The 16,632-nt window shown below is 42.2% G+C and overlaps 1 protein-coding gene across 1 annotated transcript in view; it reads right to left on the bottom strand.

Moving 5' to 3' along the window:
- Positions 1-16,632, bottom strand: part of LOC137079423 (regulator of G-protein signaling 20) — a 29,729-nt gene that overhangs the window by 4,310 nt on the left and 8,787 nt on the right. The window contains exon 3 of the mRNA XM_067447407.1: positions 2,493-2,570. Coding sequence (XP_067303508.1) covers positions 2,493-2,570 — 78 coding nt within the window. The remainder of the gene's footprint in view (positions 1-2,492; positions 2,571-16,632) is intronic.

Genomic DNA, 16,632 nt, shown 5'->3' with positions numbered 1-16,632 from the left:
ATGAGAGTGACTGAGAGTGTGCCTGTGGCTTATGCCAGATCACAGTGCCTGATTTTAGCCCCGCCGACAGGTTTTTCGATATCGCTGACAAATGCCTGAAACCATCGGCGAATCGGTGCTCGTGGACGCGAGTGACAATCACACAGTGTGAATGATCAAAGACGCGATCTGATGGAATCGGCGACGAGATCTTTGGCATGCTAAACATCTGGACCTGTCGGCGATTTAAACTCCTGCTCCGTGAACTGAGTTCTGACTGAAGATTACATCGGCGGCGACCGACAGCCAATGAGAGAGTGAGATACGGGCAGCGGGAGGTTTAGAGAGGAGTTACAGACAAAATATCAGTATTTTAATAGATATATTTACAATTCTATCAAACAGAAACAAAGCCCAAGCTATTTGACGTCCAGCCACAGCAGAATCAGCACATGTGAAATCATTTATTTACCTCAAACTCTCCTTGCAGAACACAATCCTTTCTCCCTCTTTCTCTCTAACAGTTTTCTCTGCCATAATATTTTTTTCATTTTCTCCACAAATCAGCACACAGACAATTTGGAGCACTTTTTTTTCAATTCCAAGTCTCGTGCGAGAACTCGGGTCTGACACACTTGCGGTGTTTACCTGTCATACCACATCGCACGTGTAGTTTGGAAACATAGATAATAACTAAACGTAGTTAATAGTTAGCAAAAACTACAGGAAAAAAAAACAGGAACCAATCAGCTGTGCCCTATCAAGAATGATGTGTTTACAAGATTGAATTAAGAAGTGATCGGCCTGCACCATCTATAGTTTCATGACAGAACTTTATACACTCACCTAAGGGATTATTAGGAACACCTGTTCAACTTTTTATTAGTGCAATTATCTAATCAGCCAATCCCATGGCAGTTCTTCAGTGCATTTAGGGGTGTGGTCCTGGTCAAGACAATCTCCTGAACTCCAAACTGAATGTCAGAATGGGAAAGAAAGGTGATTTAAGCCGTTTTGAGCGTGGCATGGTTGTTGGTGCCAGACGGGCCGGTCTGAGTATTTCACAATCTGCTCAGTTACTGGGATTTACACACACAACCATTTCTAGGGTTTACAAAGAATGGTGTGAAAAGGGAAGAGCATCCAGTCTGCAGCAGTCCTGTGGGAGAAAATGCCTTGTTGATGCTCGAGGTCAGAGGAGAATGGGCCGACTGATTCAAGCTGATTGAAGAGCAACTTTGACTGAAATAACCACTCGTTACAACCGAGGTATGCAGCAAAGCATTTGTGAAGCCACAACACACACAACCTTGAGGCGGATGAGCTACAACAGCAGAAGACCCCACCGGGGACCACTCATCTCCACTACAAATAGGAAAAAGAGGCGACAATTTGCACAAGCTCACCAAAATTGGACAGTTGAAGACTGGAGAAATGTTGCCTGGTCTGATGAGTCTCGATTTCTGCTGAGACATTCAGATGGTAGAGTCAGAATTTGGCGTAAACAGAATGAGAACATGGATCCATCATGCCTTGTTCCCACTGTGCAGGCTGGTGGTGGTGGTGTAATGGTGTGGGGGATGTTTTCTTGTCACACTTTAGGCCCCTTAGTGCCAATTGGGCATCGTTTAAATGCCACGGCCTACCTGAGCATTGTTTCTGACCATGTCCATCCCTTTATGACCACCATGTGCCCATCCTCTGATGGCTACTTCCAGCAGGATAATGCACCATGTCACAAAGCTCCAATCATTTTAAATTGGTTTCTTGAACATGACAATGAGTTGACTGTACTAAAATGGCCGCCACAGTCCCCAGATCTCAACCCAATAGAGCATCTTTGGGATGTGGTGGAACGGGAGCTTCGTGCCCTGGATGTGCATCCCACAAATCTCCATCAACTGCAAGATGCTCTCCTATCAATATGGGCCGACATTTCTAAAGAATGCTTTCAGCAGCTTGTTGATCAATGCCACGGAGAATTAAGGCAGATCTGAAGGAGAAAGGGTCAAACACAGTATTAGTGTGTGTTCCTAATAATCCTTTAGGGGAGTGGATATACACTCATTTTGGTATATGCTGCTGTTCTGAGGTTCATAGATGAGGTTCGCTAGATGGCAGTGCGCTACCCAAACTGAGGCGAAACCGGCAAATGTGACAACAACATAGACGAACACAATGGATAAAGCAGTTTAATCTCACTCAAGATGCTCAAAACGAATTAATAAAGAGAGGAAAGGGGGTCAAACACAGTATTAGTATGGCGTTCCTAAGAATCCTTTAGGTGAGTGTAAATCTGCTTTCAAGAGTTTCCTGTCACTGGTATAAATCAAAGTTCCAGCCACTAGGCAAAATATTTTTTTCAAATATATGATTATTTTTGGTTAAAAAGAAACTTCAAGGAACATATTAAAGTAATGAAAGAGCATGTCATGACCCTTTTCAAATTCTCAAGAGGGATGTTCTTAAAGTGCCTACTTTTTGCAATATTTAATTATTATAACACAACTCACGTCTGGTTGATATCAGCGTCCTCTTGTTCTTCTGAGATGGTCTTCATTTTTTCCTCCTTAGCAGAGCGTACTGTCAGACTACACACACACACACACACACACACACACACACACACACACACACACACACACACACACACACATAAACACACACACACACACACGTATTATAAAAACATGTTTTCTGTGTGCACCATGTGACACCAGAATGTCTCAGGAGAGCTAAAGGATACGTGATGCACTTTTCAGCTGTCTACATGAGCACACCTGTACTCTCAAGTGAACCATCTTACAACCACGTTAGACCTATTTTTCAGTTCACTTAAAATGCACTGCAAAAACACTTAAATATTGATCACCTGAAAAGTGAAAATGTACAGATAAAAGTTTACCTAGAGTTTTAAAAACATGATGTTTTAAGGATTTTTTAAAAGTTGAAACAAGTCAAAAGGTTGCATGTTTCATATGGCATTCATTGTTAGGTGTGACAGCTGGAGTTGTTTATAGTTATATATTGCACTTCTTAAAAATGTTGGTTTGTCTAGATCATTGCGATGTCTCTCGCTGTGCCGTTTGCTAAGCATTAAATGAAGAAACTTGGGCTGTGCCTCAATCAGCTCCAATATTCAGGACACTGGGAGTTTGGGCCATTTTAAGGGCTTCCTTAATGCCTAAAAAATCCCACAGTGCATGAAAAAAAAAACAGGGAGAATCTACACTCATTATGTCAGAGCCCATTTAAGGCGAAGGCAAATTATGTTTTAATGGATGTCAGGGGAGGAGAGGCTTCAGTACACTGAATAAATGATTCGGTCTGTTTTTTGTGGACACAAAGCACTCACATCGCTTCATGAAACTGAGGTTAAACCACTGGAGTCACGTGGATTAATGACGTCTTCATGCCTTTCTGGGGCTTGAAGGGGGTAGTTGCATAGACTGTCAATGGAGGGAAAGAAAACTCTCAGATTTCTTTAAAAATATCTTTATTCTGAAAGTCTTACGAGTTTGGAACGACACAAGGGTGCGTAATTTATGACAGAACTTTCATGTTTGGGTGTACAAACAACAACTTTAAAGAACTCCAGCTGCTACACGCCATTTGAAATGTATACAAGGCTCAAAATGTCGACCATATGCGCCCAAACTTTAATCTGTGCGACCTCAGCTGATATTCTAAAGCATATATGCGAGTGGCGACCGGACAAGTAGCCTGGTTAAAATGTCACTTTAACAAAACAACAAAGTAACCAAATTGCGAGAATGCTTCCAATTTTATTTCATTTAATGTAAGTGGCGATTGATGGTGGATAATAATGTACTGAACGTGGCACTGTTGAGACTCATGCAGCCTCTCGAGGAGAAATCGATACAAGTGAGCGCGACACACACAGAAACTTGCGGTTAAAATCTGAATGTTTTATATATTTAACGTATGACATTGGTTTAATAGAAAAATTCAATAAACAGTTAAAGGGTTACTTCAGCGATTTAGCATATGGCTTTCTATACGTAGAAGCCCGGGAGTATATTAAAATAGCCCGAGGAGCTATTTAGACTAAAGACTACAGCCAGTAGAGGAGCTATTTAGGCTAAAGACTACAGCCAGTAGAGGAGCTATTTAGACTAAAGACTACAGCCAGTAGAGGAGCTATTTAGACTAAAGACTACAGCCAGTAGAGGAGCTATTTAGACTAAAGACTACAGTCAGTAGAGGAGCTATTTAGACTAAAGACTACAGCCGGTAGAGGAGCTATTTAGACTAAAGACTACAGCCAGTAGAGGAGCTATTTAGACTAAAGACTACAGTCAGTAGAGGAGCTATTTAGACTAAAGACTACAGTCAGTAGAGGAGCTATTTAGACTAAAGACTACAGTCAGTAGAGGAGCTATTTAGACTAAAGACTACAGCCAGTAGAGGAGCTATTTAGACTAAAGACTACAGCCAGTAGAGGAGCTATTTAGACTAAAGACTACAGCCAGTAGAGGAGCTATTTAGACTAAAGACTACAGTCAGTAGAGGAGCTATTTAGACTAAAGACTACAGTCAGTAGAGGAGCTATTTAGACTAAAGACTACAGTCAGTAGAGGAGCTATTTAGACTAAAGACTACAGTCAGTAGAGGAGCTATTTAGACTAAAGACTACAGTCAGTAGAGGAGCTATTTAGACTAAAGACTACAGTCAGTAGAGGAGCTATTTAGACTAAAGACTACAGCCGGTAGAGGAGCTATTTAGACTAAAGACTACAGCCAGTAGAGGAGCTATTTAGACTAAAGACTACAGTCAGTAGAGGAGCTATTTAGACTAAAGACTACAGCCAGTAGAGGAGCTATTTAGACTAAAGACTACAGTCAGTAGAGGAGCTATTTAGACTAAAGACTACAGCCAGTAGAGGAGCTATTTAGACTAAAGACTACAGCCAGTAGAGGAGCTATTTAGACTAAAGACTACAGCCGGTAGAGGAGCTATTTAGACTAAAGACTACAGTCAGTAGAGGAGCTATTTAGACTAAAGACTACAGCCAGTAGAGGAGCTATTTAGACTAAAGACTACAGTCAGAAGAGGAGCTATTTAGACTAAAGACTACAGTCAGTAGAGGAGCTATTTAGACTAAAGACTACAGTCAGTAGAGGAGCTATTTAGACTAAAGACTACAGCCGGTAGAGGAGCTATTTAGACTAAAGACTACAGCCAGTAGAGGAGCTATTTAGACTAAAGACTACAGTCAGTAGAGGAGCTATTTAGACTAAAGACTACAGCCAGTAGAGGAGCTATTTAGACTAAAGACTACAGCCAGTAGAGGAGCTATTTAGACTAAAGACTACAGTCAGTAGAGGAGCTATTTAGACTAAAGACTACAGTCAGTAGAGGAGCTATTTAGGCTAAAGACTACAGCCAGTAGAGGAGCTATTTAGACTAAAGACTACAGCCGGTAGAGGAGCTATTTAGACTAAAGACTACAGCCAGTAGAGGAGCTATTTAGACTAAAGACTACAGCCAGTAGAGGAGCTATTTAGACTAAAGACTACAGTCAGTAGAGGAGCTATTTAGACTAAAGACTACAGTCAGTAGAGGAGCTATTTAGACTAAAGACTACAGCCGGTAGAGGAGCTATTTAGACTAAAGACTACAGCCAGTAGAGGAGCTATTTAGACTAAAGACTACAGTCAGTAGAGGAGCTATTTAGACTAAAGACTACAGCCGGTAGAGGAGCTATTTAGACTAAAGACTAGAGGCAGTAGAGGAGCTATTTAGACTAAAGACTACAGCCGGTAGAGGAGCTATTTAGACTAAAGACTACAGCCAGTAGAGGAGCTATTTAGACTAAAGACTACAGCCGGTAGAGGAGCTATTTAGACTAAAGACTACAGCCAGTAGAGGAGCTATTTAGACTAAAGACTACAGCCGGTAGAGAAGCTATTTAGACTAAAGACTACAGCCAGTAGAGGAGCTATTTAGACTAAAGACTACAGTCAGTAGAGGAGCTATTTAGACTAAAGACTACAGCCGGTAGAGGAGCTATTTAGACTAAAGACTACAGCCAGTAGAGGAGCTATTTAGACTAAAGACTACAGTCAGTAGAGGAGCTATTTAGACTAAAGACTACAGCCAGTAGAGGAGCTATTTAGACTAAAGACTACAGTCAGAAGAGGAGCTATTTAGACTAAAGACTACAGTCAGTAGAGGAGCTATTTAGACTAAAGACTACAGTCAGTAGAGGAGCTATTTAGACTAAAGACTACAGCCGGTAGAGGAGCTATTTAGACTAAAGACTACAGCCAGTAGAGGAGCTATTTAGACTAAAGACTACAGTCAGTAGAGGAGCTATTTAGACTAAAGACTACAGCCAGTAGAGGAGCTATTTAGACTAAAGACTACAGCCAGTAGAGGAGCTATTTAGACTAAAGACTACAGTCAGTAGAGGAGCTATTTAGACTAAAGACTACAGTCAGTAGAGGAGCTATTTAGGCTAAAGACTACAGCCAGTAGAGGAGCTATTTAGACTAAAGACTACAGCCGGTAGAGGAGCTATTTAGACTAAAGACTACAGCCAGTAGAGGAGCTATTTAGACTAAAGACTACAGCCAGTAGAGGAGCTATTTAGACTAAAGACTACAGTCAGTAGAGGAGCTATTTAGACTAAAGACTACAGTCAGTAGAGGAGCTATTTAGACTAAAGACTACAGCCGGTAGAGGAGCTATTTAGACTAAAGACTACAGCCAGTAGAGGAGCTATTTAGACTAAAGACTACAGTCAGTAGAGGAGCTATTTAGACTAAAGACTACAGCCGGTAGAGGAGCTATTTAGACTAAAGACTACAGCCAGTAGAGGAGCTATTTAGACTAAAGACTACAGCCAGTAGAGGAGCTATTTAGACTAAAGACTACAGCCGGTAGAGGAGCTATTTAGACTAAAGACTACAGCCGGTAGAGGAGCTATTTAGACTAAAGACTACAGCCAGTAGAGGAGCTATTTAGACTAAAGACTACAGTCAGTAGAGGAGCTATTTAGACTAAAGACTACAGCCGGTAGAGGAGCTATTTAGACTAAAGACTACAGCCAGTAGAGGAGCTATTTAGACTAAAGACTACAGCCAGTAGAGGAGCTATTTAGACTAAAGACTACAGCCGGTAGAGGAGCTATTTAGACTAAAGACTACAGCCAGTAGAGGAGCTATTTAGACTAAAGACTACAGTCAGTAGAGGAGCTATTTAGACTAAAGACTACAGCCGGTAGAGGAGCTATTTAGACTAAAGACTAGAGGCAGTAGAGGAGCTATTTAGACTAAAGACTACAGCCGGTAGAGGAGCTATTTAGACTAAAGACTACAGCCAGTAGAGGAGCTATTTAGACTAAAGACTACAGCCGGTAGAGGAGCTATTTAGGCTAAAGAGTACAGTCAGTAGAGGAGCTATTTAGACTAAAGACTACAGTCAGTAGAGGAGCTATTTAGACTAAAGACTACAGTCAGTAGAGGAGCTATTTAGACTAAAGACTACAGTCAGTAGAGGAGCTATTTAGACTAAAGACTACAGTCAGTAGAGGAGCTATTTAGACTAAAGACTACAGCCGGTAGAGGAGCTATTTAGACTAAAGACTACAGCCAGTAGAGGAGCTATTTAGACTAAAGACTACAGTCAGTAGAGGAGCTATTTAGACTAAAGACTACAGCCGGTAGAGGAGCTATTTAGACTAAAGACTACAGCCAGTAGAGGAGCTATTTAGACTAAAGACTACAGCCGGTAGAGGAGCTATTTAGACTAAAGACTACAGCCAGTAGAGGAGCTATTTAGACTAAAGACTACAGTCAGTAGAGGAGCTATTTAGACTAAAGACTACAGCCGGTAGAGGAGCTATTTAGACTAAAGACTACAGTCAGTAGAGGAGCTATTTAGACTAAAGACTACAGTCAGTAGAGGAGCTATTTAGACTAAAGACTACAGCCGGTAGAGGAGCTATTTAGACTAAAGACTACAGCCAGTAGAGGAGCTATTTAGACTAAAGACTACAGCCAGTAGAGGAGCTATTTAGACTAAAGACTACAGTCAGTAGAGGAGCTATTTAGACTAAAGACTACAGTCAGTAGAGGAGCTATTTAGACTAAAGACTACAGCCAGTAGAGGAGCTATTTAGACTAAAGACTACAGCCAGTAGAGGAGCTATTTAGGCTAAAGACTACAGCCGGTAGAGGAGCTATTTAGGCTAAAGACTACAGCCAGTAGAGGAGCTATTTAGACTAAAGACTACAGTCAGTAGAGGAGCTATTTAGACCAAAGACTACAGCCAGTAGAGGAGCTATTTAGACTAAAGACTACAGCCGGTAGAGGAGCTATTTAGGCTAAAGACTACAGCCAGTAGAGGAGCTATTTAAACTAAAGACTACAGCCAGTAGAGGAGCTATTTAGACTAAAGACTACAGTCAGTAGAGGAGCTATTTAGACTAAAGACTACAGTCAGTAGAGGAGCTATTTAGACTAAAGACTACAGCCAGTAGAGGAGCTATTTAGACTAAAGACTACAGCCAGTAGAGGAGCCATTTAGACTAAAGACTACAGCCGGTAGAGGAGCTATTTAGACTAAAGACTACAGTCAGTAGAGGAGCTATTTAGACTAAAGACTACAGTCAGTAGAGGAGCTATTTAGGCTAAAGACTACAGCCGGTAGAGGAGCTATTTAGGCTAAAGACTACAGCCAGTAGAGGAGCTATTTAGACTAAAGACTACAGTCAGTAGAGGAGCTATTTAGACTAAAGACTACAGCCAGTAGAGGAGCTATTTAGACTAAAGACTACAGCCGGTAGAGGAGCTATTTAGACTAAAGACTACAGCCGGTAGAGGAGCTATTTAGGCTAAAGACTACAGCCAGTAGAGGAGCTATTTAGACTAAAGACTACAGTCAGTAGAGGAGCTATTTAGACCAAAGACTACAGCCAGTAGAGGAGCTATTTAGACTAAAGACTACAGCCGGTAGAGGAGCTATTTAGGCTAAAGACTACAGCCAGTAGAGGAGCTATTTAAACTAAAGACTACAGCCAGTAGAGGAGCTATTTAGACTAAAGACTACAGCCAGTAGAGGAGCTATTTAGGCTAAAGACTACAGCCAGTAGAGGAGCTATTTAAACTAAAGACTACAGCCAGTAGAGGAGCTATTTAGACTAAAGACTACAGTCAGTAGAGGAGCTATTTAGACTAAATACTACAGTCAGTAGAGGAGATATTTAGACTAAAGACTACAGCCAGTAGAGGAGCTATTTAGACTAAATACTACAGTCAGTAGAGGAGCTATTTAAACTAAAGACTACAGCCGGTAGAGGAGCTATTAAGACTAAAGACTACAGTCAGTAGAGGAGCTATTTAGACTAAAGACTACAGTCAGTAGAGGAGCTATTTAGACTAAAGACTACAGCCGGTAGAGGAGCTATTTAGACTAAAGACTACAGTCGGTAGAGGAGCTATTTAGACTAAAGACTACAGCCAGTAGAGGAGCTATTTAGACTAAAGACTACAGTCAGTAGAGGAGCTATTTAGACTAAATACTACAGCCGGTAGAGGAGCTATTTAGACTAAAGACTACAGCCAGTAGAGGAGCTATTTAGACTAAAGACTACAGCCGGTAGAGGAGCTATTTAGACTAAAGACTACAGCCGGTAGAGGAGCTATTTAGACTAAAGACTACAGTCAGTAGAGGAGCTATTTAGACTAAAGACTACAGCCAGTAGAGGAGCTATTTAGACTAAAGACTACAGTCAGTAGAGGAGCTATTTAGACTAAAGACTACAGTCAGTAGAGGAGCTATTTAGACTAAAGACTACAGTCAGTAGAGGAGCTATTTAGACTAAAGACTACAGTCAGTAGAGGAGCTATTTAGACTAAAGACTACAGTCAGTAGAGGAGCTATTTAGACTAAATACTACAGCCGGTAGAGGAGCTATTTAGACTAAAGACTACAGCCGGTAGAGGAGCTATTTAGACTAAATACTACAGCCGGTAGAGGAGCTATTTAGACTAAAGACTACAGTCAGTAGAGGAGCTATTTAGACTAAAGACTACAGCCGGTAGAGGAGCTATTTAGACTAAAGACTACAGTCAGTAGAGGAGCTATTTAGACTAAAGACTACAGTCAGTAGAGGAGCTATTTAGACTAAAGACTACAGTCAGTAGAGGAGCTATTTAGACTAAAGACTACAGTCAGTAGAGGAGCTATTTAGACTAAAGACTACAGTCAGTAGAGGAGCTATTTAGACTAAAGACTACAGTCAGTAGAGGAGCTATTTAGACTAAAGACTACAGCCGGTAGAGGAGCTATTTAGACTAAAGACAACAGTCAGTAGAGGAGCTATTTAGACTAAAGACTACAGCCGGTAGAGGAGCTATTTAGACTAAAGACTACAGTCAGTAGAGGAGCTATTTAGACTAAAGACTACAGTCAGTAGAGGAGCTATTTAGACTAAAGACTACAGTCAGTAGAGGAGCTATTTATACTAAAGACTACAGTCAGTAGAGGAGCTATTTAGACTAAAGACTACAGTCAGTAGAGGAGCTATTTAGACTAAAGACTACAGCCGGTAGAGGAGCTATTTAGACTAAAGACTACAGTCAGTAGAGGAGCTATTTAGACTAAAGACTACAGCCGGTAGAGGAGCTATTTAGACTAAAGACTACAGTCAGTAGAGGAACTATTTAGACTAAAGACTACAGCCAGTAGAGGAGCTATTTAGACTAAAGACTACAGCCAGTAGAGGAGCTATTTAGACTAAAGACTACAGCCCGTAGAGGAGCTATTTAGACTAAAGACTACAGTCAGTAGAGGAGCTATTTAGACCAAAGACTACAGTCAGTAGAGGAGCTATTTAGACTAAAGACTACAGTCAGTAGAGGAGCTATTTAGACTAAAGACTACAGCCAGTAGAGGAGCTATTTAGACTAAAGACTACAGCCAGTAGAGGAGCTATTTAGACTAAAGACTACAGTCAGAAGAGGAGCTATTTAGACTAAAGACTACAGTCAGTAGAGGAGCTATTTAGACTACAGACTACAGTCAGTAGAGGAGCTATTTAGACTACAGACTACAGCCAGTAGAGGAGCTATTTAGACTAAAGACTACAGCCGGTAGAGGAGCTATTTAGACTAAAGACTACAGCCAGTAGAGGAGCTATTTAGACTAAAGACTACAGCCAGTAGAGGAGCTATTTAGACTAAAGACTACAGCCAGTAGAGGAGCTATTTAGGCTAAAGACTACAGCCAGTAGAGCAGCTATTTAGACTAAAGACTACAGCCAGTAGAGGAGCTATTTAGACTAAAGACTACAGTCAGTAGAGGAGCTATTTAGGCTAAAGACTACAGCCAGTAGAGGAGCTATTTAGACTAAAGACTACAGTCAGTAGAGGAGCTATTTAGACTAAAGACTACAGCCAGTAGAGGAGCTATTTAGACTAAAGACTACAGCCAGTAGAGGAGCTATTTAGGCTAAAGACTACAGCCAGTAGAGGAGCTATTTAGACTAAAGACTACAGTCAGTAGAGGAGCTATTTAGACTAAAGACTACAGTCAGTAGAGGAGCTATTTAGACTAAAGACTACAGTCAGTAGAGGAGCTATTTAGACTAAAGACTACAGTCAGAAGAGGAGCTATTTAGACTAAAGACTACAGTCAGTAGAGGAGCTATTTAGACTAAAGACTACAGTCAGAAGAGGAGCTATTTAGACTAAAGACTACAGTCAGTAGAGGAGCTATTTAGACTAAAGACTACAGTCAGTAGAGGAGCTATTTAGACTAAAGATGAATGTAATCTGACTCCGCTTACCTCACCTCACCTGATGAATGTAATCTGACTCCTCTTACCTCAGCTCTCCTGATGAATGTAATCTGACTCCGCTTACCTCAGCTCTCCTGATGAATGTAATCTGACTCCTCTTAGCTCAGCTCTCCTGATGAATGTAATCTGACTCCGCTTACCTCAGCTCTCCTGATGAATGTAATCTGACTCCTCTTAGCTCAGCTCTCCTGATGAATGTAATCTGACTCCTCTTACCTCAGCTCTCCTGATGAATGTAATCTGACTCCTCTTACCTCAGCTCTCCTGATGAATGTAATCTGACTCCGCTTACCTCAGCTCTCCTGATGAATGTAATCTGACTCCTCTTAGCTCAGCTCTCCTGATGAATGTAATCTGACTCCTCTTACCTCAGCTCTCCTGATGAATGTAATCTGACTCCTCTTACCTCAGCTCTCCTGATGAATGTAATCTGACTCCTCTTAGCTCAGCTCTCCTGATGAATGTAATCTGACTCCGCTTACCTCAGCTCTCCTGATGAATGTAATCTGACTCCTCTTAGCTCAGCTCTCCTGATGAATGTAATCTGACTCCTCTTACCTCAGCTCTCCTGATGAATGTACTCTGACTCCTCTTACCTCAGCTCTCCTGATGAATGTAATCTGACTCCGCTTACCTCATCTCTCCTGATGAATGTAATCTGACTCCTCTTAGCTCAGCTCTCCTGATGAATGTAATCTGACTCCGCTTACGTCAGCTCTCCTGATGAATGTAATCTGACTCCTTTTAGCTCAGCTCTCCTGATGAATGTAATCTGACTCCTCTTACCTCAGCTATGCTGATGAATGTAATCTGACTCCTCTTACCTCAGCTCTCCTGATGAGTGTAATCTGACTCCTCTTACCTCAGCTCTCCTGATGAATGTAATCTGACTCCTCTTACCTCAGCTCTCCTGATGAATGTAATCTGACTCCTCTTACCTCAGCTCTCCTGATGAATGTAATCTGACTCTGCTTACCTCAGCTCTCCTGATGAATGTAATCTGACTCCTTTTAGCTCAGCTCTCCTGATGAATGTAATCTGACTCCTCTTACCTCAGCTCTCCTGATGAATGTAATCTGACTCCTCTTACCTCAGCTCTCCTGATGAATGTAATCTGACTCCTCTTACCTCAGCTCTCCTGATGAATGTAATCTGACTCCTCTTACCTCAGCTATGCTGATGAATGTAATCTGACTCCTCTTACCTCAGCTCTCCTGATGAATGTAATCTGACTCCTCTTACCTCAGCTCTCCTGATGAATGTAATCTGACTCCTCTTACCTCAGCTCTCCTGATGAATGTAATCTGACTCCTCTTACCTCAGCTCTCCTGATGAATGTAATCTGACTCTGCTTACCTCAGCTCTCCTGATGAATGTAATCTGACTCCGCTTACCTCAGCTCTCCTGATGAATGTACTCTGACTCCTCTTACCTCAGCTCTCCTGATGAATGTAATCTGACTCCTCTTACCTCAGCTCTCCTGATGAATGTAATCTGACTCCTCTTACCTCAGCTCTCCTGATGAATGTAATCTGACTCCTCTTACCTCAGCTCTCCTGATGAATGTAATCTGACTCCTCTTACCTCACCTCTCCTGATGAATGTAATCTGACTCCTCTTACCTCAGCTCTCCTGATGAATGTAATCTGACTTCTCTTACCTCAGCTCTCCTGATGAATGTAATCTGACTCCGCTTACCTCAGCTCTCCTGATGAATGTAATCTGACTCCTCTTACCTCACCTCTCCTGATGAATGTAATCTGACTCCTCTTACCTCAGCTCTCCTGATGAATGTAATCTGACTCCTCTTACCTCAGCTCTCCTGATGAATGTAATCTGACTCCTCTTACCTCAGCTCTCCTGATGAATGTAATCTGACTCCTCTTACCTCAGCTCTCCTGATGAATGTAATCTGACTCCGCTTACCTCAGCTCTCCTGATGAATGTGATCTGACTCCTCTTACCTCAGCTCTCCTGATGAATGTAATCTGACTCCTCTTACCTCAGCTCTCCTGATGAATGTAATCTGACTCCGCTTACCTCAGCTCTCCTGATGAATGTAATCTGACTCCTCTTACCTCACCTCTCCTGATGAATGTAATCTGACTCCTCTTAGCTCAGCTCTCCTGATGAATGTAATCTGACTCCTCTTACCTCAGCTCTCCTGATGAATGTAATCTGACTCCGCTTACCTCAGCTCTCCTGATGAATGTAATCTGACTCCTCTTACCTCACCTCTCCTGATGAATGTAATCTGACTCCTCTTACCTCAGCTCTCCTGATGAATGTAATCTGACTCCTCTTACCTCAGCTCTCCTGATGAATGTAATCTGACTTCTCTTACCTCAGCTCTCCTGATGAATGTACTCTGACTCCTCTTACCTCAGCTCTCCTGATGAATGTAATCTGACTCCGCTTTCCTCAGCTCTCCTGATGAATGTACTCTGACTCCTCTTACCTCAGCTCTCCTGATGAATGTAATCTGACTCCGCTTTCCTCAGCTCTCCTGATGAATGTAATCTGACTCCTCTTACCTCAGCTCTCCTGATGAATGTAATCTGACTCCGTTTACCTCACCTCTCCTGATGAATGTAATCTGACTCCTCTTACCTCTGCTCTCCTGATGAATGTAATCTGACTCCTCTTACCTCAGCTCTCCTGATGAATGTAATCTGACTCCTCTAACCTCAGCTCTCCTGATGAATGTAATCTGACTCCTCTTACCTCAGCTCTCCTGATGAATGTAATCTGACTCCTCTTACCTCAGCTCTCCTGATGAATGTAATCTGACTCCTCTTACCTCAGCTCTCCTGATGAATGTAATCTGACTCCTCTTACCTCAGCTCTCCTGATGAATGTAATCTGACTCCTCTTACCTCAGCTCTCCTGATGAATGTACTCTGACTCCTCTTACCTCAGCTCTCCTGATGAATGTAATCTGACTCCTCTTACCTCAGCTCTCCTGATGAATGTAATCTGACTCCTCTTACCTCAGCTCTCCTGATGAATGTACTCTGACTCCTCTTACCTCAGCTCTCCTGATGAATGTAATCTGACTCCTCTTACCTCAGCTCTCCTGATGAATGTAATCTGACTCCTCTTACCTCAGCTCTCCTGATGAATGTAATCTGACTCCTCTTACCTCAACTCTCCTGATGAATGTAATCTGACTCCGCTTACCTCAGCTCTCCTGATGAATGTAATCTGACTCCTCTTACCTCACCTCTCCTGATGAATGTAATCTGACTCCTCTTAACTCAGCTCTCCTGATGAATGTAATCTGACTCCTCTTAGCTCAGCTCTCCTGATGAATGTAATCTGACTCCGCTTACCTCAGCTCTCCTGATGAATGTAATCTGACTCCTCTTACCTCAGCTCTCCTGATGAATGTAATCTGACTCCTCTTACCTCAGCTCTCCTGATGAATGTAATCTGACTCCTCTTACCTCAGCTCTCCTGATGAATGTAATCTGACTCCTCTTACCTCAGCTCTCCTGATGAATGTAATCTGACTCCTCTTACCTCACCTCTCCTGATGAATGTAATCTGACTCCGCTTACCTCAGCTCTCCTGATGAATGTAATCTGACTCCTCTTACCTCAGCTCTCCTGATGAATGTAATCTGACTCCTCTTACCTCAGCTCTCCTGATGAATGTAATCTGACTCCTCTTACCTCAGCTCTCCTGATGAATGTACTCTGACTCCTCTTACCTCAGCTCTCCTGATGAATGTAATCTGACTCCGCTTTCCTCAGCTCTCCTGATGAATGTAATCTGACTCCGTTTACCTCACCTCTCCTGATGAATGTAATCTGACTCCTCTTACCTCTGCTCTCCTGATGAATGTAATCTGACTTCTCTTACCTCAGCTCTCCTGATGAATGTAATCTGACTCCTCTAACCTCAGCTCTCCTGATGAATGTAATCTGACTCCTCTTACCTCAGCTCTCCTGATGAATGTAATCTGACTCCTCTTACCTCAGCTCTCCTGATGAATGTAATCTGACTCCGCTTACCTCAGCTCTCCTGATGAATGTGATCTGACTCCTCTTACCTCAGCTCTCCTGATGAATGTAATCTGACTCCTCTAACCTCAGCTCTCCTGATGAATGTGATCTGACTCCGCTTACCTCAGATCTCCTGATGAATGTGATCTGACTCCTCTTACCTCAGCTCTCCTGATGAATGTAATCTGACTCCTCTTACCTCAGCTCTCCTGATAAATGTAATCTGACTCCTCTTACCTCAGCTCTCCTGATGAATGTAATCTGACTCCTCTTACCTCACCTCTCCTGATGAATGTAATCTGACTCCGCTTACCTCAGCTCTCCTGATGAATGTAATCTGACTCCTCTTACCTCAGCTCTCCTGATGAATGTAATCTGACTCCTCTTACCTCAGCTCTCCTGATGAATGTAATCTGACTCCTCTTACCTCAGCTCTCCTGATGAATGTACTCTGACTCCTCTTACCTCAGCTCTCCTGATGAATGTAATCTGACTCCTCTTACCTCAGCTATGCTGATGAATGTAATCTGACTCCTCTTACCTCAGCTCTCCTGATGAATGTAATCTGACTCCTCTTACCTCAGCTCTCCTGATGAATGTAATCTGACTCCGCTTACCTCAGCTCTCCTGATGAATGTGATCTGACTCCTCTTACCTCAGCTCTCCTGATGAATGTAATCTGACTCCTCTAACCTCAGCTCTCCTGATGAATGTGATCTGACTCCGCTTACCTCAGCTCTTCTGATGAATGTAATATGACTCCTCTTACCTCAGCTCTCCTGATGAATGTAATCTGACTCCTCTTACCTCAGCTCTC

This window comes from Pseudorasbora parva, chromosome 1 (assembly GCF_024679245.1).
Source record: "Pseudorasbora parva isolate DD20220531a chromosome 1, ASM2467924v1, whole genome shotgun sequence".
In the NCBI taxonomy this organism is placed as follows: Eukaryota; Metazoa; Chordata; class Actinopteri; order Cypriniformes; family Gobionidae; genus Pseudorasbora; species Pseudorasbora parva.
Note: the sequence above shows the minus strand (reverse complement) of the source record. Positions and strands in the feature narration are given on the sequence as shown.